The 22,866-nt window shown below is 39.2% G+C and overlaps 1 protein-coding gene across 2 annotated transcripts in view; it reads right to left on the bottom strand.

The window, feature by feature from the left end:
* The window catches only part of PREP (prolyl endopeptidase), a 136,847-nt gene that overhangs the window by 82,642 nt on the left and 31,339 nt on the right, over positions 1–22,866 (bottom strand). For both annotated transcript variants that reach the window (XM_082475203.1, XM_082475204.1), the window contains exons 6-7: positions 19,975–20,096; positions 1,570–1,675 (exon numbers count right to left, since the gene is read on the bottom strand). In XM_082475203.1, coding sequence (XP_082331329.1) covers positions 1,570–1,675; positions 19,975–20,096 — 228 coding nt within the window. The remainder of the gene's footprint in view (positions 1–1,569; positions 1,676–19,974; positions 20,097–22,866) is intronic.

The following is a 22,866-nucleotide window of genomic DNA, read 5'->3' as shown; positions in this document are numbered from 1 at the left end:
AAGTGGTGGGGGGAGAGATAGTGAAGAAAAAAAAAAAAAAAGGTAAGGGCCAAGAGGTCAGGGAGAAAACAGAGGCGCCAGCACTTGCTAAGTCTCATTCAAAGTATTACCATCTATTATTAAAGTGGATGGAGCAATTGCAGTTCAGTATATGAATATGTGGATGAAATTGCTTAATTTACTCTAGCTGCAGAGAAGACAATTTGTGTACCTTTTAAAAACTAGCCTACCTAATAATTTAAAGATATAATGAAGTTAATAAATACAAAATGAAAGCAGCACTCTCTGGAGGGAGAACACTGTAACTGAAATTTTTAATAAACTGGAGAAAGGCCAAGTCCCTTCCACCATCCTAGACCCACACAGGAACACTGGGCAGGACAGCAGCACAGTAATTGCTGTTGGCTTCTTTCAGATTTGACCTTCCATGCTCAGCTCTATGCAGACCTAGACTTGCAACTCAAGTGAGTGATTCTTGGGCGGTGGTGTCCTCCTGTCAGAGAATGTGAAACTGATGCGGTGGATGCAATTTTCTTGAGATCAAAATGGGTGTATCTTTTTTTTTTTTTTTTCCAAACAGAAAAAAAAATGTAGCTTTATTCAATGGATATATATTTAATATTAGAAGAGAGATGACTTCATCCTGCTGTATGTGTGAATGGTGCTCTGTAACAGCTAAGAATGTTAGGATACAGACCTTGCTCAGAGAAGTTTAAAAATGATGCAGTGTCCTATCAATAATAAAAAAAAGGTATATATTTTCTGATCATAATATAGATTAGATACTAATAATGAGGTAATCTAATCAACAATTAGAAATGTACTCAATATTGTATATTTTGAAAATTTGTGTCAACTATCTCTAAAATATATTTATTTTACATTAACCAGAACATGGTGTAATTGTATCCTTGTCTGGGTGCTAGTGTATCCCTGATAGAGTGTTTGGGTCTGAGAATTTTCAGCATAGTAAATAGTGCAGCTGAAAAGCTTTAATGCTTGATGATGGTGCTAGTATGATAATAAATGTTGGAAGAAAACAACATTTAAAATGAGCCACATCTAGAACTTGTAACTGGCTGGTCCTATGCTTACTATCTTGATACATATGGTTTCAACAAGCAAAATCAGGCTGACACTGTATGTGTGTTCAGTACTGAGCAGTTGTCCTGTGATCATCTTTTAACCCAATAAATTGTCACTGGTGTCCTATCTCTTTCCTGTGACAGTTTGCACCATTACATCTAGAGAGTCATAATGCTTTACAGACCAAAGGGCCAGTTTCCCCCAAACACTCTTCATATGCAATGTGGACGGGAAACTTTCACACTCATAAGCATGCAAAAAATATGGTTAGCCTCAATCTACAGAGAAAATGCTAAAGCCAACAAAGAGCTTCATTCAATTTCTTTTCATTTTAAGGAATAATATCGAAAGAAAAAACCATATGAACTGAGATGACGTGGTTAAATGGAAGAAGGTTTCTTGGGAAATCAATTAGAAGACCAACGTAATCGCTTTTTAATGGAGCTTCCTGGAGTAACCATCCGTGTTTGAAAGATAGCTTACCGGTGATGCCACTGGGTTCCCGCTGGAGGTCACAATACCAGAGTCGGTTTACGGGATCACACCCCTCCCTTATCGACAACAAGACGTAGCGACCGTCGTCAGATAACTATGAAGGGAACAAAAATAGCACACGGGGCTGATTAGAATATATTTTTTGTGAGAACACTGTTAAATATTAATTAAAAAATAAAGGGTCACCGCAAATGCAGTATCTTTACCCCAAACAGTTGGACTGGATATGAAAGTTATCAGAAGAAACGGTGAACATCAATTTTTTAACTTATTTCACTGTTAATCACAGTTTAACAAAACACAGTGAAATATTTAAGTTGAAAATATTTATATTTAACTGAATGCCATGACTCAGTGTGACTTTTATTTAAAGTCTATTCTTTATAGTCAATAATACTGTAATAATTTTGTATGGTGACAGATGGTTACTGGACTTGTCACAGTGATCGTTTGTAACGTATTTGTTGGATCACTATGTTGTACACCTGAAACTAACACAATAGTCTATGTCAATGACACTGGAATTTTTTAAAAGTTAAAAAAAATAAAGTCTATTCTTTAACTGAAAAATACACGCAATCTGTCATTTTGAATATAATGTCCCTGAATTTGAAATTTTGTCACAGGTTACACATTTTAAAAGCTGTTCTAAATGAGTAAGAATTAGCAAAATGGGCACAGATGCACAAACGTTCATCTGTGGTTCATACTGGTCACATTAGCAAGTTTCTACTGAACTAAACAACTTATTTATTTATTCATTCATTCATTCATTCATTTATTTATTTATGGCTGTGTTGGGTCTTCGTTTCTGTGCGAGGGCTTTCTCCAGTTGTGGCGAGCGGGGGCCACTCTTCATCGCGGTGCGCGGGCCTCTCACGGTCGCAGCCTCTCCCGTTGCGGAGCACAGGCTCCAGATGCGCAGGCTCAGTAATTGTGGCTCACGGGCCTAGCCGCTCTGCGGCATGTGGGATCTTCCCGGACCGGGGCACAATCCCGTGTCCCCTGCATTGGCAGGCGGACTCTTAACCACTGCACCACCAGGGAAGCACTGAACAACTTTTAATGCGTATCTTTCGTCCCCTATATATCACAAGGCAGCAGAGATAAAAGACCTGTGCTTCAGTGGATTTCTTTTAAAATATTAAACAGGAGAATCTTAGGTAGCAAAAAGAATCTTGATAAAAAATGAATGCAACAAATAATACATTATGGTTTTGAGTTGTCAAAATTGATATAAGTAGTATCAGACTATATACATCCTTTTGCAACTTTTTTCATTCAATATAATTTAAAAAATTAATCCATGTTGATACATGTATATTTGCTTCACTTATTTTAACTGCTGTAAAATATTCCAATCTAGGAATACATCACAACTAATTGATCCATTTTCCTACCACATAATTAGATTATTTCCATTTTCGTCCTTTGTGGTTTTTGTCCTTATTACAAGCAATACTTTAAAAAATTCCTGAACATGTTTATCGTGGCCTCATATACCTCTTTCCCGGGGTACATAACTACAAGTAAAACTGCTCAGTGGTATGATATGCACACACTCAACTTTACTAGATGTTGCCAAATTATTTTCCTAACTGGTTGTATTGACTTACACTCACGTATCGGCTGTCCTGTTTTCCACATCCTACTCTGAAGGTGAATTTTATGTGTCATCTTGGCTAGGCCACAGGACCTATATATTTGGTTTATTCTAGATGTTTCTGTGAAGGTGTTTTTTTTGGATGAGGTTAACGTTTAAATTGGTGGACTTTGAGTAAAGCTGACTACTCTCCATAATGTGGGTCAATCTCAACCAATCAGTTGAAGGCCTTCATAGAAAAAGACTAACCTCCCCTGGCCAGAAGGAATTCTGCCAACAGATGGCCTTTGGACTCAAGCTGAAACTCCTCCCTAGGTTTCCAGCCTGTCAGCCTACCCTGTAGATTTTGGAAGTGTCAAGCCCCTACAATCATGTTAGCCAATTCCCTTAAACAAGTTTCTCTCTCTCTATATATATATTATATATACATATATTCCATTGGTTCTGTTTCTCTGGAGAACCCTGACGAATGCACTTACCAACAACTGCTATTCCTTCATTTATTCATTCAATAAATAGCTGCTAAGCAGCTATTATGTGCAAGACATTTTCCTAGATGCTAAAGATAAATCAGTGAATAAATCAAGGGGGAAAAGTTACGCCCTAGTGGAGGAGACATGCCCATAAATATGTAGTAACGTAGTCTATTAAAAATGCTAAATGCCGTACAGAACATGAACAGGTCTGGGTAAGGGAGGCAGGATGTGTGGGGAGGGACTACAGTTTTAAATATGGCAGTCAAGGAAGGCTTCATAAGAAGGTGTCTTGCCAACTGATGGGAACATGCTGTATAGCACAGGGAACTCTACCTAAATGGGAGGGAAGTCCAGAAGGGAGGGGATATCTGTATGTGTATGGCTGATTTATTTTGTTGTGCAGTGGAGGCTAATACAACATTGTAAAGCAACCATACTCCAATAAAAACTTTAAAAAAAAAAAAAAGGTGTCTTTCCACTGTCTTCTGACTTGCATTGTTTCAGATGAGAAGTCATTCATGTTTTTCTCCCTATGTACAATGTAATGTGTTTTCTTACCTGGCTGCTTTTAAATTTTTCTTATTATCTTTGGTCTTCTACGAATTGATTATAATGGGCTTTGCTGTAGTAGCCTCTTTCAGATTTGTTGAGCTTCTTGAATCTGCGGGTTTGTCTATTTTACCAAATTTGTAACATTTTTGGCTGTTTTTTTCCTCGTATGATTTTTGTGTCCCCTCACCCCTACCCTAGGACTTCAAATACATAATGTTAGATCACTTAGTATTGTTCTACAGTTCAGTGAGACTGTGTTCATTTTTGTTTCAGTTTTTTTCTGTGGCTTAGTTTCAACTTGCTGTCTTCAAATTCAGGTATTTTCTTTTATAGTATCTAAACTGCTATTAAACACATGCAGAGAATTTTTCGATTCAGATAGTTTATTTTTCACCTCCAGAAGAATATTTGGTTATTTTTATGTTTCCTATTTCTTTGTTCATTTATAATTCATTAACATTTCCTAAAATCCTTTTAAAATTATTTTTATAATTGCTTTCAAAAAGTCTATGTCTGCTAATTCTACTATCTGTAATTTCTAGATCTGTTTTATTGACTAGTTTTTCTCCTGGTTATAAGTCACATTTTCCTGCTTCTTTACATATTGAGGAATTTTTTTTATTGGATTTTGAACATTTTTAATGCTATCTGGGTTTGCTTTTTTTTTTTTTTTTTGGTCTTTCTTTAAAATGTTTTGAGGCAGTTAATTTGGTGGATCAGCTGGATCCATCTAAGGTTTATTTTCAAACTTTGTTGGGGAAGGTCTACAGCCCTCCTGCAAAGGCATGGATGGCCTTTCTGGGGTCTCTGCTGAATACCCTGGGTGTTCACAAGGCCTTTCTACTTTAATGGTTAGAATGTGAAAGTCTCCCAGACTTGTTAAACCTCTGGTAGTTAACAGCTTGCAAATCGCTGGTGGTTGTTCTCAGCTTGAATCATGGAACCTCATCCTGTGCATGCACCGCTCAACAGTCAGCCTAAGATGCAGGGGGACGCCAAGGAGATTTCTGGGACTCTTAGTGGGTGGTTCTCCTTTCGGGCACTGTGCCTGCAAATTCCAGTGGCTTCAGTCTTCCTGAATTCCAATCTTTGGAGCCTCAGTTCAGTGAGACTGTAATATTCTGGGGGTTCCTCCTTCTTGTGCCAGAGTTCAGAAAATTCCTCCAGGCAGAAAGCTGGGGCAATCATATGACATCTCTCTCACACATCACAGTCGTATGGTACTTGCAGACCAATATCTGCAAACAGATGCTTTGTCTACTTCGGATAGTTTTCTAGCTGTTTACGGCAGGAAGGTTAGTCCAGTATCAGTTACACATCATGGCCAGAAGCAAAAACTTGTCATTATGCTTTTATTTGTTTAACTCATTTTTAATTCTTTACTGGATAATTACAATTTTAGGGTATAGTATTATGTATGTTTAAAATACAGAGATGTAAGAATTAAGAATGTAATATAAGACTAATTAAAAAGTTAATATTTATGATTAATAAAAAACGTAACAATGATATAGTTTTTGTCTTATTACATAGTAGGCTATTTTTAGGGTTTTACTTAATAGCAGCATGGAGTTTTTAGACTTGGAGGAATTAGATTCCAGCTCTCCAGAAATGCCCATCCACTTTCTATCAGCAGGTTTGTTTTGGTAAACCAGCTGTCTGTCAGTCGGGCTCTCTGCATTTGTAAATTCATCACAATGGCTGTGTGTGTCTACAACATCCAGTATGTTTAAGAACTTGGCAGCACACCAGATGTGAAACACCTCTTTCTCAGAATAATTATTTTAAAGCACAGAGGTAATTTGTACTTGTGAAATAGAAGTGGGATTCCAACTAAGTACAGTTTTATAATATAAAAGATTCTAGAAAAGTCCCATTTAATTTGGCTGTTCTTTCTTTTTTTTTTTTAATTTATTTATTTAAATAGCGGTATGTGTATGTGTATTTAGCATTGTCAGCTATTCTCTTCTAGAATTTCACTTATTTATTTATTTATTTATTTATTTTTGGCTGCGTTGGGTCTTTGTTTCTGTGCGAGGGCTTTCTCTAGTTGCGGCAAGCGTGGGCCACTCTTCATCGCGGTGCGCAGGCCGCAGCCTCTCTTGTTACGGAGCACAGACTCCAGACGCGCAGGCTCAATAGTTGTGGCTCACGGGCCTAGTTGCTCCACAGCATGTGGGATCCTCCCAGACCAGGGCTCGAACCCGCGTCCCCTGCACCGGCAGGCAGACTCTCAACCACTGCGCCACCAGGGAAGCCCTGGCTGTTCTTTCTTGGTGACATTTTTTCTGAGTTCTGAAGTTGTCTCCTTTCCAAAAAATGAATCATATTTTGCTGTATGAGTTTTGGTCACAAACTACACATGACACCGAACTACTCAGGTGCACTCTCTTCATCTCTTTCCAGGCTCCTTCTAGCCTTTTCAAAGACTGTCAAATGGTTTTGGAGAAACTGCATATACATTTATGATTTCCATGTATTATTTTCTCCATTCTCATCCTCAGTGTATTTCCGAAAATTACCTGTCATTACATTTTAAGTGGGTTTCTTAAAAATGAACATCTGGCTTGACAGAGTTTAAAAATTCACTCTAAGAACCCATATTTTGTCTTTATTAATTGTTACTGCTTCCACATCTTAATTTTGAACATTCTAGTCACCTTGCTTTTCCCTTCTCCTTTTCTCTTTACACTGTATTAATATAAATTTCTTTATGAACTTTTTCCCTTCATTGACTGCATTGGGAGTTATATACTTTATTTCTAGTCTTTCATACATTTTCCTTAAGCTTTTCATATACATAGCTAATAAACCAGTGTCTAGAAATTCAGTTCCACCTCATTTTTAAACCATCCTATACTAAGAATATCATTAGCAACCTCACAATTATAACTTTATTAAATGTAATGGAAAGCAGCCTCATTAATAATACTTCATACTTTTGTTCTTTTGTCCTTTAAATAAAGACAGACTCTTTATAACTTAGTGCTTAGAGTCATGCTACATCAATCATAAATGATGGCTAATTCAGTTGCAGTGATTCAGCCAACAGAATGACAGGGCAGTAAAACACTGCAAGAACCACACCAAACCTTTCGATGACAGCTGTCTCAAGCACATCTAATGAGTTTTTCTCAGTATTTCCGCCTGCACCAAATGGTTGCCACAGTTTATATTTAATCTAAGGCAGGAAGTCCCAAGGGAATTGCTGTTGGGATGCGATGCCAATTAAGTCAGTCTTTTTCTCTATAACTCTCTTCATCACAACCCAGAGATACTCCATAGCCACTAAACAAATCTGCTAAACTGCAAACAACTCTGAATTTCAAATGCTCAAGGTCTCAAATTTCAAAATCATTTATAAGTCATTGTTGCCCTAAAATATATAGTTTAGAAATATACCTTTTTCCACTAAAATTTAATCAGTAACAATGCATTCAACCACGGCCTCACATTCAGACTATTTCAAGACAATTTAAAAAACGAATTTTGGGAATCACTGGGAGGGGAAGACAAAAATAATGTTGATGATGAGGAGACTTAAATCTCAACAGAAGAAAGTGACTTTCCTGAAATCCAGATAAAAGAAAGATAGAAAACCAGGAGAGCCAAGGGCCCCTTCAGGCCTTCATGAACAGTATAAATTCCAGTTCACAAAACATTGTTTTTCTTTAAACAATAAGACACAGGCTAGAAAAACCGTGTTCTCTAGAAGCAATTAATCTCATTCAAAAGCACTGACTTTTCACAACAGGGTTGCAATAATGCTAGACTGACCAATTATGAAATTTGTAATTCTTAAATCACAGCTTCCTTTTACTTTACGTCTATATTAAACAAATTTTCCTTAAGTCAAAATGATTTTGTTTCATGAAATCTACCTTTTATGTAAATAAATATTAATTAACAAAAACAAAATTCTAAGAACTACTGTAAATAAAATATTGACATTTGCTGATATTAAGTCCATTGATTGCATTTCAAACAATACCAACAGGATGAAAGTTAAAACTCTTAACCATTCTTACTACTGACAATTTTTTTAAAAAGTATTTCCCTTTAGACACAAGTTACTTTGACAACCTAATTGTGTGAAGTCATTTGCTGAATTACATTTAGAGTACTGATTAAATTTCTTTAGAAAATGTTAATTAAGGGAGACAGGAATAACATCTGTATTGATAAAAGTATCTGGAAAGAGAAAAAATTCAAATGTACAAAGAATGTGGTATTCACAGATAGGCTACATTACATTTGGAAATCTGCTGGTACTTAGCTATTCATTATCCATAACCAGATAAAAAACAAAGCCAAAAGCCATCCTCCCTTTCGCCTGCGGTAGATGAAGTTGGAGATAAAACTGTCACAAAAGGTGGCTGGTTTTAACAGGAGAATCTGCTGCCAGCCAACTTTCCATCTCCTTTACCAGAGACACAATTTAACGTGTGCCACCAAACACAGCCGTCCACTATCTGGGGGAGTCAGAGCTGAGGCTGTTTATTCAACCAACATTTACTGAGAATCTGCTGCGGCTGAACCAGGTTCTGGAACACACAGATCAATAGCACAGGGCATTCAAGACCTTATGCTTAGGTGGGAGAGTTAGACACTTAGACACACACACACACACACACACACACACACACACACAGTTATATTGTAAACATTAATAGTGAGAAATACAAAGCATTGACGAGAGTGCCAGAGAGGAGCATCTAACAGGGAAGGGAGCTGGGAGGAAGAGTGAGATCTGAGAAGGCTCTTGGGGGGACTTCCCTGGCGGTTCAGAGGTCCAGACTCCGCGCTTCCACTGCAGGGGGCGTGGGTTGGATCCCGGGTTGGGGGACTACGATCTTGCATGCTGTCCTGTGCAGCCAAAATAAATACATAAATTAAAAAAATTCATTTGAGAAGCCTCTTGGGAATGGATGGTCCCTAACTGATTTTTAAAAGGGAAGCAGAATTCCTCTAAAAGTGATTGCTTGACTCTTTCCATTCTTATAGCTGCTATGCTGGCATAGGTATCTGGTTCAGAGAGCTATGTCTAACACACACTCAAGCTACACAGACACTCATTCTCAAGCGTACATCTCACCGACAGACATCAGCACGAGCAGCGGACTGGGGTCTGCTGAAGCGCTCACTCCCCCAGCTGCCGGGCGCTGGGAGCAGGCAGCTCTCAGCTGAGCACCTTGGGGCCTTGTCCTCCGGGTGAAGAGAGCCACCCCTCCCAAGGTCACACATTCTTTTCCATTCATCCCACACGCAGTGACTGATTAATGCATAAAGGTATAAAGGCCCAGGCCCCTCACCCTTAGTTAGGAAAATGCTGAAGGGCTAACCCAGCTCAAGTGCTCCCTATAGGACCTGCTGAGGCCCTTGTCATGATTTCATTCAACTTCTCCCCCTTCGGCCTTCACTCCCCAGCACAGGAGAAGGTTCTGAAAGCACCCCCACTGAACTTCTGGAGGCTGCTCCCCAGGGAACCTGACCTGTGACAGCATGCAAGGCATCATGTCATCTGGTTTCTCATCTTGGCATATTTTACGCTAACTGAAGGAAACCTTTTTAAGTGGTGGTTTCTAGTTTTGGAGAGGGGCACCCAAAAAGGGGCACCTTTACAGTTATCAAAAGGTCGGGCATAAGGTATGGGGTTATGAGACTTTATACTTTCATTAAAGAAGCCACATGAGTTCACTGAGAAATTTTACCTGTGCGTATTGTGGGACACAGTCATATTTACCAAGGAAACCTTTGACGGACATCATGCAAACTATTCGACAGTGTATATATTTTATACTTTATTCTGTTAGATTCACATGTGCTGCTCCAACACACACATGACTCAGCACATTCAGGAATGTAACCCTTACAAACCCAGAAACCATCAGACACGAAATTTAGAGATAAGCAGCAACCAGAGCAAACCTCTGGGGAATCTACTCCCAAATAATACGTTTTTATGAAATTTCTTCTGTTAATGCCTCATGTAGGTGTGACGGTGACCCATTCAGACCAGAGTCTGGGTCAAGCTGCACCGTGTTTACAAGAGGTCACTGGCTCCACCATCGGCTCATTGGAGGCTTTTTAAAAAAATATGAATTGACGGAAATAAGTGTGAAATAGAACATATGTTCTATGTTGATAGAACATAAATAATAAATATGTTGATAATAGTAGTTTCTCTAGAGAATGGGATCTTTGTATGTTATTCTATTTATTTATTTTTTTAAAATTTATTTTACTTATTTATTTATTATTATGATTATTATTTTTTGGCTGCCTTGGGTCTTCGTTGCTGCGCTCGGGCTTTCTCTAGTTGTGGTGAGCAGGGGCTACTCTTCATTGCGGTGCGCGGGCTTCTCATTGTGGTGGCTTCCCTTGTTGTGGAGCACGGGCTCTAGGCTCACGGGCTTCAGTAGTTGTGGCATACGGGCTCAGTAGTTGTGGCTCACGGGCTCTAGAGCGCAGGCTCAGTAGTTGTGGTGCACGGGCTTAGTTGCCCCGCGGCATGTGGGATCTTCCCGGACCAGGGCTCAAACCCGTGTCCCCTGCATTGGCAGGTGGATTCTTAATCACTGCACCACCAGGGAAGTCCCTTGTATGTTATTTTAAACAATAAACTTATTTATTATTACTAGCATAAAAATTTTAAAGTAGATGAATCTGGCTATTTTTAGTCTCAACACTATATAGTAAAAACAGCTGGGCTTTCCAGCTGACCTGAATAAGCTAGCTTTTCTTCATGCATCTCATATTAAGAGAAAATTAACAGAAGATCACTTTATTAATGTTTTAAATTTGCAACCATGTAACTATCTACAAAGTTGTCTTTCAAAACGTTGCGACCCATAACTAATATTTACATATACATAGAATACGTGGACTTTCATCAAACTTATTATCCTTTTCAAAGAAAAGCTCATAAGCTGTTTTATACTAGAGCTACTAGACTCCATGGTTACATGGTCTTGTGTTAATAACCAAAGCTTCACGAACATGAAATTTCTTTAATATGTATAATTTTTTCCACTTAGAATCCAACAAGAGGGTGGATAAAGTCTTTTCATAATTTGAAAGTACATGCACTTCTTCAAATCGAGGAAACTACTTTCTTTTATATATTATGACAAAATAATTCATTGTGTGTATAAAAAAAGTATACTAAAAAGCAGTGAGACTTAAAATTGCCTGGGAAATTAACAAAAGGCGTGAAAATGGATTTTAATAGCTTTGAGAGTTAATCATGTTTCTCTCAGAGCAGGAAACGCTTATCAGTTTTATCTCACAGACTCTTGTGGATTCCTTTCATAATAGTTGTGAATCATGACAACATCTCTTTACTAAGTATGTTTCCAAAACATAATCTAGGAAAACTTTTAAATGTCAAACTAATCACCTACAGTGATGGCTTTTCAGGTATGGGACTCATTATGGATTTGTAATAAAAACAAGAGACAGTGTCAGTAGCAGAAGCACGGGATAGTCTAAGCAATATGATGTGCACTGACATAAACATTTCTAATAGGTAGTCCTTAAATCAGCTTTCCCAATACTGGGTGCTACTACAGCAATGCGGGAGAAAGGAAATCAACCCCAGTACTCTATGATGTGTTGCTTGGTATGCCAGAAACAGATATACCAGAAAATACTAGGAAAAGAAAACCCATTCAAAGTAAAATTAGTAACGGAGGTCTCGACATGCTATAGCCACTCTTGTTTCTCGTCTACCTGATTGTTTCTCTGGCACATAAGCTCGGTTATTTCAGAATCGACTGTTTGTTTTCTTTTTCCCCCCACTGAGCAGTAAGGGGGGTAGCTCAGAAAAGTGACTGACCAGCAAATCCAACTTCTACCACAAAACCAACTCTCTCCTATCAGGAGCTGTTTTATGAATTCAGAGCAGCGCTACCTGCAGCCTTGCTCACATCCAGGTCTTTAGTTTGGCTTCCTGACTTTCTGCCTTCCCCACCATGCTCTGAGATGTCCCTGTGTGCCCATCAGCCTGATGGAGATTATCACTTCATGCAGTGCTGGCGAAAGAGAGGGCGTGGGCCGTGATCCTCGGACACACACAGTCCAGGGAGGAGTTCCCCTGGGACTGATACAAGGACTGCCACTCCTGTGATGAACAGAAGGAATCAGTCTCCAGGAGCCAGTGAAAGTGCAGGACTCCCTGGGACAGCACGGTGAAGGGTCACCAATCAGAACACAGGCTGGCAGCCTCAGGTTCAAGTACCGAAGTTAAGGTCAAGAGGACAACGGTGTCTTTAGAATGAAACACAAACTGAACGTGGTGGGAATTCTGTCATGGGCCCCCAAGCCTCTATGTATTACTTAAAAATGTTTATATAGAATAGTTTACTACAGCCAAAACATCTTCCATCAGGGCCAGAGCCTGCCCATCTCTGCTCCTGAGTACCACCTGGCCCCGGCACAGTGGTGGACCCAAGGTAATAAGGGCTTCTAGGTATTTGGGGAGTAAATGCATGAACTGTGCCGACCAGGAAGAGGGCTGCTGAGCAATACTGCTCAAGCGGAAACCATCCAACAAGAAAGGGGCAGGTGAGGCAGAGTTTCCTGAGGAACATCTGACTTTAGTATGTATGCTCTGTAAGACAACGCTGGGTGCACCAGCGTCTACAGGGTCTTTGTGTGCGTGAGCCTCAGCGGGGGAAGGGGGAGTACAGAAATTCACATTCTGAGTGCCCACCATGAGTCAAGCATTAGGTAATGTTCATATATATGTAACACACATAAATGTGTACAAGTTCATATATATGTAATATACATAAATGTGTACACAAACACAGTTGACCCTTGAACAACTTGGGTCCGCTTACACACAGATTTTTTTCAGTAGGAAATGCTACGGGTTCAGAGTTGGTTGAATCTGTGGATGTGGAATAGTGGATACGGAGGAACCGCATATATAAAGGGATGATAAGTTATAAGCACCCCTAACCCCTGCATTGTTCAAGGGTCAGCTGTATATACATATTTTAATTACTAGGGATCACAGTGAACATATAAAGATGGTTTATGGGGATATGTGATAAATATTAAGATCAAGATTACCTTTGTGCAATAAAATTAGGTTCTCAGTGTAGGATTCAGCTAGATAATCACAAAGAGGCTGGGCATCTTCTTCTTAATCCTTTCTAAAGGGACTTGATATATTTTCAGAATCTACACTCTAGAGCACCCTCTGCTGGGAAAAGTGCCTCAAAATGCTTGCTTTGTGGGGTTTTTTTTTCTCCAAATGCTCTACAAGTCACTTTAAAATAGACTTTTTTTGTCCAAAAGAACCTTCTAAAACATGATCATTTCCATCCTCCCACAATCCTGCCCTGCATCTGAAACCTCACAGTCTATCTTACATAATAACTGACATCACTGCCCCTCCAAGCCCAATGCCAGGTATGTGTTTCATGTTACCCCCAGGGGCACAGCAGCTGGGGGTGCAGGAGGGACCAAGGGCAGGAGGCCCTGGGCTGGCAGGTGAGGAGGGCAGTGGTGAACACTGCCTGCACGTCCAGGATGGAGCGACCCACGGACGTGGCTTCCCCTGGAACAAGAGGCACCAGGAAGGTAGCTGGACTCCAGTCATCTGGAAAGGAGCCTGCTGAAAAAGGATGGAAAAAGGGGGTGCCAGAGAGGCATGAACCTCAAGGGAATCCTGCTGGCAGCAGAAGCTTTGAGGGGAAGGGAGGACGTGCGAAAGGTCAGCCAGAGAGTCTACTGTCCACACGAGGGAACGACAAAGTACAGAGGTTCCCAGAGTCGAGGGGATCTCACTACAAAAGGGTCACAAAGAGCTGGTACCTAGACACCCCTCACGACCACAAGCTGCCAGGAGACATGGACAAACAGCTCCGGGTGAGCAAAAATCCTGTTCCCCTTCTCCAACTCCTCCCCCTGCACGGCCACCGTAGAAACTAAAACACGATGAATGGCTGAGGGGAGGTAGCAGGCAATCTTGTCACTGCTCAGAATGGCCACTCCCCTGCCCCCTCCCCCGCCCCCCGTAAAACTTAAATTCCAACCTTTCAGTCTGACCATCCGCCAGTTGCCTCCTGCCCCTTTATATTGCCTCCTTCCTGTTCCCATCCCCCAATTCCCAAGCAACCACTGATCTGCTTTGTGCCATTATAGACTACTTTGCATTTTCTAGAGTGTTATACAAATGGAATCAAATACTGTGTACTCTTTCTTTTCTAGCTTCTTTCACGGAGCATAATTACTCTGAGATTCATCCCTCCTGTTGAGTGTATCACTAGTTCATTCCCATAGTGGTGCAGCCACTATGGAAAACAGTATGGAAGTTCCTCAAAAAAACTAAAAAACAGAATTGCCTTATGATCCAGCAATCACACTCCTGGCCATATAGTCAGACAAAACTATAATTTGAAAAGATACATGCACCCCAATGTTCACAGCAGCACTATTTACAATAGCCAAGACATGGAAGCAACCTAAATGTCTGAGAGATGAATGGATAAAGAAGATGTGGTGCAGAAATAACTAAATTTCCTTGTCAATTGCATTATTATGAACTTTCATCAAATCTTTAACCGTGGTCATTTTTAAGTCTTTTGTCATTTACAGACAGTTCTGGGTGTACTGTGATGCTTTTGCAAATATGTTCCTATAAAAGGGTTTCATCTTCAAGGAATTCATGGAAAAGACTCTGACAAGTACAGGTTTCTGGTAACTGACTGTACTGCTGAACTGAATGTATAAGCATTTCCAGAACTCTAATGAAAAACTGATGAACTCATAAAAGTGCTAACAAAAGATCAAGATGAAAAAAAAATTAATTACATGGGACTGAGTGAACTGATGAGGATGATTATAATTTTTGTGACTTTCTGTTTGAATTAAAAAAAAAAATTCCACAAGGACTCAGAGGCAAAGAATATACAAATCAATTTTCACTGCAAAGTAAAGGAGCTGTTACAGTGGAGGATTAATGGACTGAATGTCATTATTATGACATAGCATGAGTGTGTTTCGTGTTTGGTAATTGCAATCATTGTTGCTTTTGTTGTGGTCATCCATTTACAATGCTTGGTGTCAGTCTATTTATCTCTTGTAAAAATAAAATACAGTGTGTGTGTGTGAAAAAAAAAACAGAAGATCATGCAGCACACTTCTGTGAAAAAAAAAAAAAGATGTGGTGTGGTGTATATATACAATGGAATGTTACTCAACCATAACAAAGAATGAAATAATGCCATTTGCAGCTACATGGATGGACCTAGTGATTATCATACTAAGTGAAGTCAAAAAGAGAAAGACAAATACCATATGATATCACTTATATGTGGAATCTAAAACATGACACAAATGAAATTTTCTACAAAACAGAAACAGATCATGGACCTAGAGAACAGACTTGTGGCTGCCAAGGGGAAGGGAGGGGAGGGGAGAGATGGATTGGGAGTTTGGGATTAGCATATGCAAACTATTATATATATATGTATAACTGAATCATTTTTGCTGTACACCAGAAACTAACACAACATTGTAAATCAACTATACTTCAATAAAATAAAATTTAAAAAAAAAATAGTTCATTCCTTTTTACTGCTGACCAGTATTCCATCATAGGGATGTACCACAGTTCATTCACTCATGCACCTGTTAATGGATACTTGGGGTGTGTCCAGTTTGGGGCTATCATGAACAAAGCCACTATGACTACTCATGTCCAAGTCTAGGGAACAAATATTACCTACCCCACCTGCTAGTCCCCCACGTGCTCACGAAACCTGAGCTGGGGAGAGGGAAGAAGCAAGTAAATCGGAGAGTTGATATTTTGTTTTGAGCTGCAATGGACCTTTAGTAACAGTTCAAATACTCTGAAGTGTCCAGAAGGCTATGGGTTCTGCCGGGTGGAAGATGCTGTCCAGGGGAGAGATGCTGTCCTAGGCCACAGTGGGAAAACTAAAGCTGCTTCATGATAGTAACTTGACGGGCGGCTCAAGGCAAGAAGGACCTGTCCATGTAGGAAGGCAGAGGAGGTATCTGTGAAGGAAGGAGATGAGTCACGAGGAGATAGCATCTAGGATATAAAGGGAAGTCCTCAGTGAACCTGGACTGCGGCAGCCAAAAGGGAGGAGGAGGGCAGCACACCCAAGAAATTCAGAGACATCCACTCACTCAGCCACACCCACAAAGCCCAACCCTCCAGGGTCTATGAGATGCTGTGATAAATCCTCCATCCACAGACTGAAAAAGGCTCTGAAGGAAACTTAGGTGAACAGACTTGGAGAGATGACGTGACTTGCCCAAGGCCACACAGACAGGACTAGAATTAACATCTCCTGATTCCTGCTCCAGTACACCCCCATCATGATAGTGCTGGCCTTCCCCTCAGAGACACTGTTAAGTGAGTGTATTCACGAAATACCAGATTCAAAATGACGATCCTAAAAGCAACAACCGCAGCACGTGCATTTGGTGTGCGGTTATGATCAGGACTACTGCTTTTCTCTAAGGTGTGGGTCACTAAATAAAGCCTGTTAGGAAACCGTCTGCTTCACTTCCAGTGAATGCCCTGAGCACTCATTCGTACACCAGGCGTGGGCGCTTCTGGTCCAGCCAGCTGACAGCACACCAGCTTCTTGGACCCTCATGGGCTTTATCACACTTCCTTGACAGGTACAAGAAACTCGTACATCACGACTTTTTGCACGACCTAGATTTTTCTGACCTGGAACTGAATCAATTTCAGGGCATACCTGAGGCTTCTGAAGGCTCAGAACTATAGCACCCATGTTTAAGTGACAAAGTTGCTCTTCCACATAGCGAGAAGGTCCTCTCAACAGACCCTGCCCAACTAACCCTGGCCACTGGAAGGGTGACATCTAACAAGACCCCCCAGGCAACTGGAATACAGCTTAATTAAATCTATACCCAGTTTGTGTCTACTAAGCCTACTGGTTTGCTTACAGACTTCCTCTGCATCATTTGCTCATCAGGGCCCTGATCTAGTATAAAGTTTCTTAGGACTCACTGTACACATCCCATTAGTTTTTTTTTTTTTTTTAACAACTTCATTTATTGCTTCTGTGCAATACAGATGCATCTCTTCATTTACTGTCATTCTTTAAATGGTCATTCCTGCTGTTTTTGCACAACTTCTTACCTTTTGACAAGGGAGGCAGAGTGCTGGAGGTTAGGAAGATACAGGCTGTGGGTGTAGCATACCCAGCAGGCAGTTCCAGCCATGGACCTGCAAGTTAATCACCCTCGCAGGTATTTCACTTTGTCCATGCAATGGAATGATCACCGCCCTCCCACGGTTATGGTAAAGATTATATTAGACAAGTTACGTAGAGTGAATATCTACTGAGTGAATGGTAAAAGGATCACCCAAACTATTTAAATTTGCTTTTCTTTTCAGTTGCCTAGTAGCAGAATTGAATATACATATATTTTAAATGCATACAAGCTATGTTTCCACTGTATTTTAAAAAACTGGCGGCTCACAGCAGCATTATTCACAATAATGCTGTGGAAACACCCCAAGTGTCCATTGACGGATGACTGGATAAACAAAATGTATATGCACACAATGGAATATTATTCAATTTTTAAAAGGAAGGGAATTCTGACACATGGTACAACACGGAAATAAACCTTGAAGATGTTATGCTAAGTGAAATAGTCACAAAAGGACAAATACTATACAATGACATTTACATGAGGTACCTAGAACAGTCAGATACATAGAGACAGAAAGTAGAATGTGGTTACCAGGGACTGCGTGGAAGAGGGAATGCAGAGCTATCACTTCATGGGTTCAGGGCTTCAGTTTCTCAAGATGAAAAAGTTCTGGAGACAGACGGGGGTGATGCTTGCACAATAATGTGAATGTACTTAATGCCACTGAACTCTATAAATGATTAAACTCATAAACTTTATGTTGACGATTAAACTGATAAGTTTTATGTTAGCTATATTTTACCATGATTTTAAGAAGTAAAAAGAAAAAAAAAAAACTAGCTGTTTCAACCAAATGCTAATAAAGACATCTGAGCAACTAGTTACATGTGTATTCTACTGTGAAGCTTGTTTTCTTTTAGACTAATATGCTAAAATAGATCAGTTATTCTGGCACTTATTTTCAGTTGTATTTCATTTTATCAACCATATAATTTTACCTTGATTAAAACAGGTCTGCTGTAATGTTTCCCCATCAACATCTTTCCCCCCAAAAAGGTGAAAAGAAACACATGACCTAACATTACAAATTTTTTTTGGTAGCATATTTACCTCCCCTAACTGCTTCACTCAGGTACACATAAAAATGTGTATTATTTTATAAATAAATACCTACTATCTGCGGAATGCAGAAGCCTTAGGTATGAGAAGTTGGACTAAGAAGAAAACTTAGTAGAAACAATCTACAAATAAAGTCAGAAAAGCCATGAAAAACAAATGTGGTAAAAATGACAACAGTAACTACACAAGAAACGCTTGTAGGGTGGGGAAGAAGAAGTATGAAAAAAGGGCACAGTTTCAGGCAATAATATGCAAGTCTTATAAATTCACTTTTAACATACTGCATTAAAGTCTGGCAAACCTTTTCTATTAAGGGCCAGAAAGTAAATATTTTCAGCTTTCAGGGCCTCCTTCTGTGGCAACTAGTTAAGTCTGCGGTGGCAGCTTGAAAGCAGCCACAGACAAGTAAACAAATGGGCGTGACCGTGCTCCAGCAAAACCCAATCTACAAAAGCAGGCAGCTGGCCAGATTTCGGCTGAGGGCAGTAGGCTGCCAACTACGGTTCTAGAGAATCAAAATAAATAAAAGGACAATTTGGAATAAGGTATAGTAACGCACGTGGACTAAAAAACCGTGGATTCATATTCTATCCCCCAATGAATCAGACCCATGCACAGAAGTTCAAATCTAAAATACCCAGTTCTTACCAAAGTTCTAATTGTAACCCCGAGAAGGGGTAAGAGGCTCAATGGGCTAAAAAGTTTCTAGTGGATTCCTCATTCCCACTAAAAATGGGATGATAGCCCACCTATATGAAAACATTCAGAATGCTTTTCTTTCTTAAAAAAAAAAAAAACATATATATATATATATATATATATATTTCTTAGTACCCAGAAATGAGCTAACAAGAGTCCAATTCTTACTCTAAGGACCTCTAAGTTTTTTCACAGGTGATTCGCAAGATACAGAATAAAATCTGGGACCGCAACTACAAAGACATATCACTTCAACAGAGGTTGGTTATTATCAAGACCCCTAAGGAACGTATGAACCACCTATGAGACGCATAAATATCCAAAGGATACATATTTTAATGTAAAAACAAGAGAACAAGAGGCATGAAGAGCACACTTGTGTAAAAAAGAAAAACACACACACTCTCTCTCCCCCCACATTCTCACCTGTGTATACAAAGAAAAGTTTTGGAAGGAAGCTCTCCTCACCTCTGAGAATTAGGATTCCAAGTGTTGAAATGTTCATGTTTTACTTTATGTTATTTTGTACTTTTACAATTTTACCATAAGCATGTATTACTTTTAGTATTAAGATTTTTATGTTGAGATTACAGTTAAAAGATTTACCACCTTCATTATTAAGAGTCCATTTGAGTACTAATATTTTTAACAAAAGAATATTCACTCAAAGGACTTCCACCATCTGTAAAGATCACCACATAAGAAGAATATTTATATACACAATCCAAGAGAGATGGTGTTTGTGGGTAAAATCTCAGGGTAGAACAATACCTCAGCTCCACCCATCCACTTAGGCTCATCAGGAAACTCAGCACACAAAATATCTTCTGACTGATCAGTCCCCAAGACATGGTAGCAGAGCTTTTGGTGGAGATTGGTGGATGTTTCTGTGCCTAAAGGAATTAAAAACGTACACTGAAATGCAGCTGACAATTTTAAGAAAACCTATTCCTCCCATACTGTACAATGCTAGAAATATTTAAAAAGCTAAGTATCTGGTTGCGGGACTGTAGGATACAAGGTTAATATACAAAAGTTAATCACTTTCCTATATACTAACAATGAACAAGTGGAATTTGAATTTAAAAACACAGTACCATTTACATTAGCAGCCCCCAAAATGAAATACTTAGGTATAAATCTAATAAAATATGTGTAAGGTCTATAGGAGAACTACAAAACTGACAAAAGATATCAAAGAATAACTAAATAAATGGAAAAACATACTCAATACATTATGGACAGAAATACTCAATATTGTCTGGATGACCGTTCTTTTCAACTTAATCTACAGATGCAATGCAATCCCAATCAAAATCCCAGCAAGTTATTTTGTGGATATGGACAAACTGATCCTAAAGTTTATGTGGAGAGGCAAAAAACCCAGAAGAGACAACACAATACTGAAGGAAGAAAACAAAGGTGGAGAACTGACACTACCTGACTTCAACATTTATTATAAATAATCAAGACAGTGTGGTATTAGTAAAATAGACAAATAGATCAAGGGGAACAGAGTAGAGAGCCCAGAAACAGACCCACATAAATACAGTCAACTGATCTTTGATAAAGGAACAAAGGCAATACGATGTAGAAAAGACAGTCTTTTCAACAAATGGTTCTGGAACAACTGGGCAACCCCATGCAAAAAATGAATCAAGACACAGACCTTATACACTTCACAAAAATTAACCCAAAATGGATCACAGACCTAAAAATGTAAATGCAATTATAAAACTCCCAGAAGATAACACAGGAGAAAATCTAGATGACCTTGGATTTGGCGATGACTTTTTAGATACAACACCGAAAGCATAATCCATGAAAGAAATAACTGATAAGCCAAACTTCATTAAAATTACAACCTTCTGTTCCACGAAAAGACACTGTCAAGAGAATGAAAAGACAAGCAAATATTTGATAAAGGACTGTTATCCAAAATATACAAAGAACTTTTAAAACTCAACAATAAGAAAATGAAGAACCCAATTAAAAAAATGGGCCAGAGATCTTAACAGATCTTAACCTCACCAAAGAAGAAATACGAATGGAAAATAAGCATGTGAAAAGATGCTCCTCAGCATATGTCATCAAGGAACTGCAAATTAAAGCAATGAGATACCACTACACACCTGTTAGAATGGCCAAAACCCAGAACACTCAAAACACCAAATGCTGGCCAAGATGTGGAACAACAGGAACTCTCATTCATTGCTGGTGGGAATGCAAATGGTACAGCCACTTGGGAAGACAGTTTGGCAGTTTCTTACAAAAGTAAACATACTGTTATGATACAGGAACTGTGCTCCTTGGTATTTACCCAAATGAGTTGAAAACTGACATCCACACAAAAACCTGTACACGGATGTTAACAGCAGCTTTATTCATAATTGCCAAAACTTGGAAGCCACCAGGATGTCCTTCAGAGGTGAATGGATAAACAAACTATAGTACATCTAGACAATGGGATATTATTTAATGCTAAAATAATGTTTTTTAGTGTTTTTATCAAGCCATAGAAACACATGGAAAAAACTTAACTGCACATTACTAAGTGAAAGAAGCCAATCTGAAAGGCTATATACTGTATGATTCCAACTACATGACATTCTGGAAAAGGCAAAGCTATAGAGATAGTAAAAAAGATCAGTGGTTGCCAGGGGCTGGCAGGGGAGGGAAGGATGTATAGGTGGAACACAGGATTATTAAGGCAGTGAAAACACTCTATGATACTACAATGGTAGATATATATCATTATATGTTTGTCCAAACCCACGGAATGTACAACACCACGAGTGAACTCTAATGTAAACTGTGGATTTGGGGTGATTATGATGTGTCCGTGCAGGCTCATCTCCCATACCCTCTGGTGGGGATGCTGATAATGGGGGATGCTATGCATGTGTGAGGGGCAGAGGGTGTATGGGAAATCTTGGTACCTTATGCTCAGTTTTGCTGTGAACCTGAAACTGCTCTAAAAGATTAAATCTATTAAAAAAAAAAGAGAGAGTTAAGTATCAGTTGGGTATCACCCTGGAAATAATCACATATATTTGCTGATTTTGGAGGCTGATTTTCTTCAATGAAGAAAAAAAGGAAGATAATACCATAACATTAAAAAAAAAAAGCTTTACTTGGTGATTTTCCATGGGTTTTCCAGGAACACTGGTAACAAGCACATAGCCAGCATTGATTAGCCTCATTCATAAGTCCTTCCACCACACAACCTGAAAGGCTGTTGAGGTCTTCTGAACAAAAGGACAGCAAAATTACAGCTGGGAGAAGATGCTGGCTTTCTTAAATCAACCACAATTACTAATTATTACTATTTCTGCCAATGGAAATTAAGGCTAAATAATAATTTCCATGTTTTTCACAAGTTAACTTAATAACACTGTTCTCTAACAAGAAACGGCCAGTTATATACTTTTTTGGTCTCCTAGAACTTGGAAACAGCCAACATTTTCTAACTCAGCAGCACTCTTAATACGGGCAGCTAATTCAGTGTACAGAGCACAGAGGTCTTTCTTTAGCCAACATCCTTGAATAAAAAGCCTACTCTTAGCTCCTCTTGTAGTTCATTGGTGAACTAAGAAAAAGGTACTACAGTAATCTAATCAAAGGCAGCAAAAGCTATTGATAAATGCAGCTGAAAGAGATGAA

The sequence above is a fragment of the Balaenoptera physalus genome, assembly GCF_965194825.1.
Source record: "Balaenoptera physalus genome assembly, chromosome: 9".
NCBI lineage: Eukaryota > Metazoa > Chordata > Mammalia > Artiodactyla > Balaenopteridae > Balaenoptera > Balaenoptera physalus.
The sequence above is the reverse complement of the archived record's forward strand: the minus strand, read 5'-3'. Positions and strand labels throughout refer to the sequence as shown.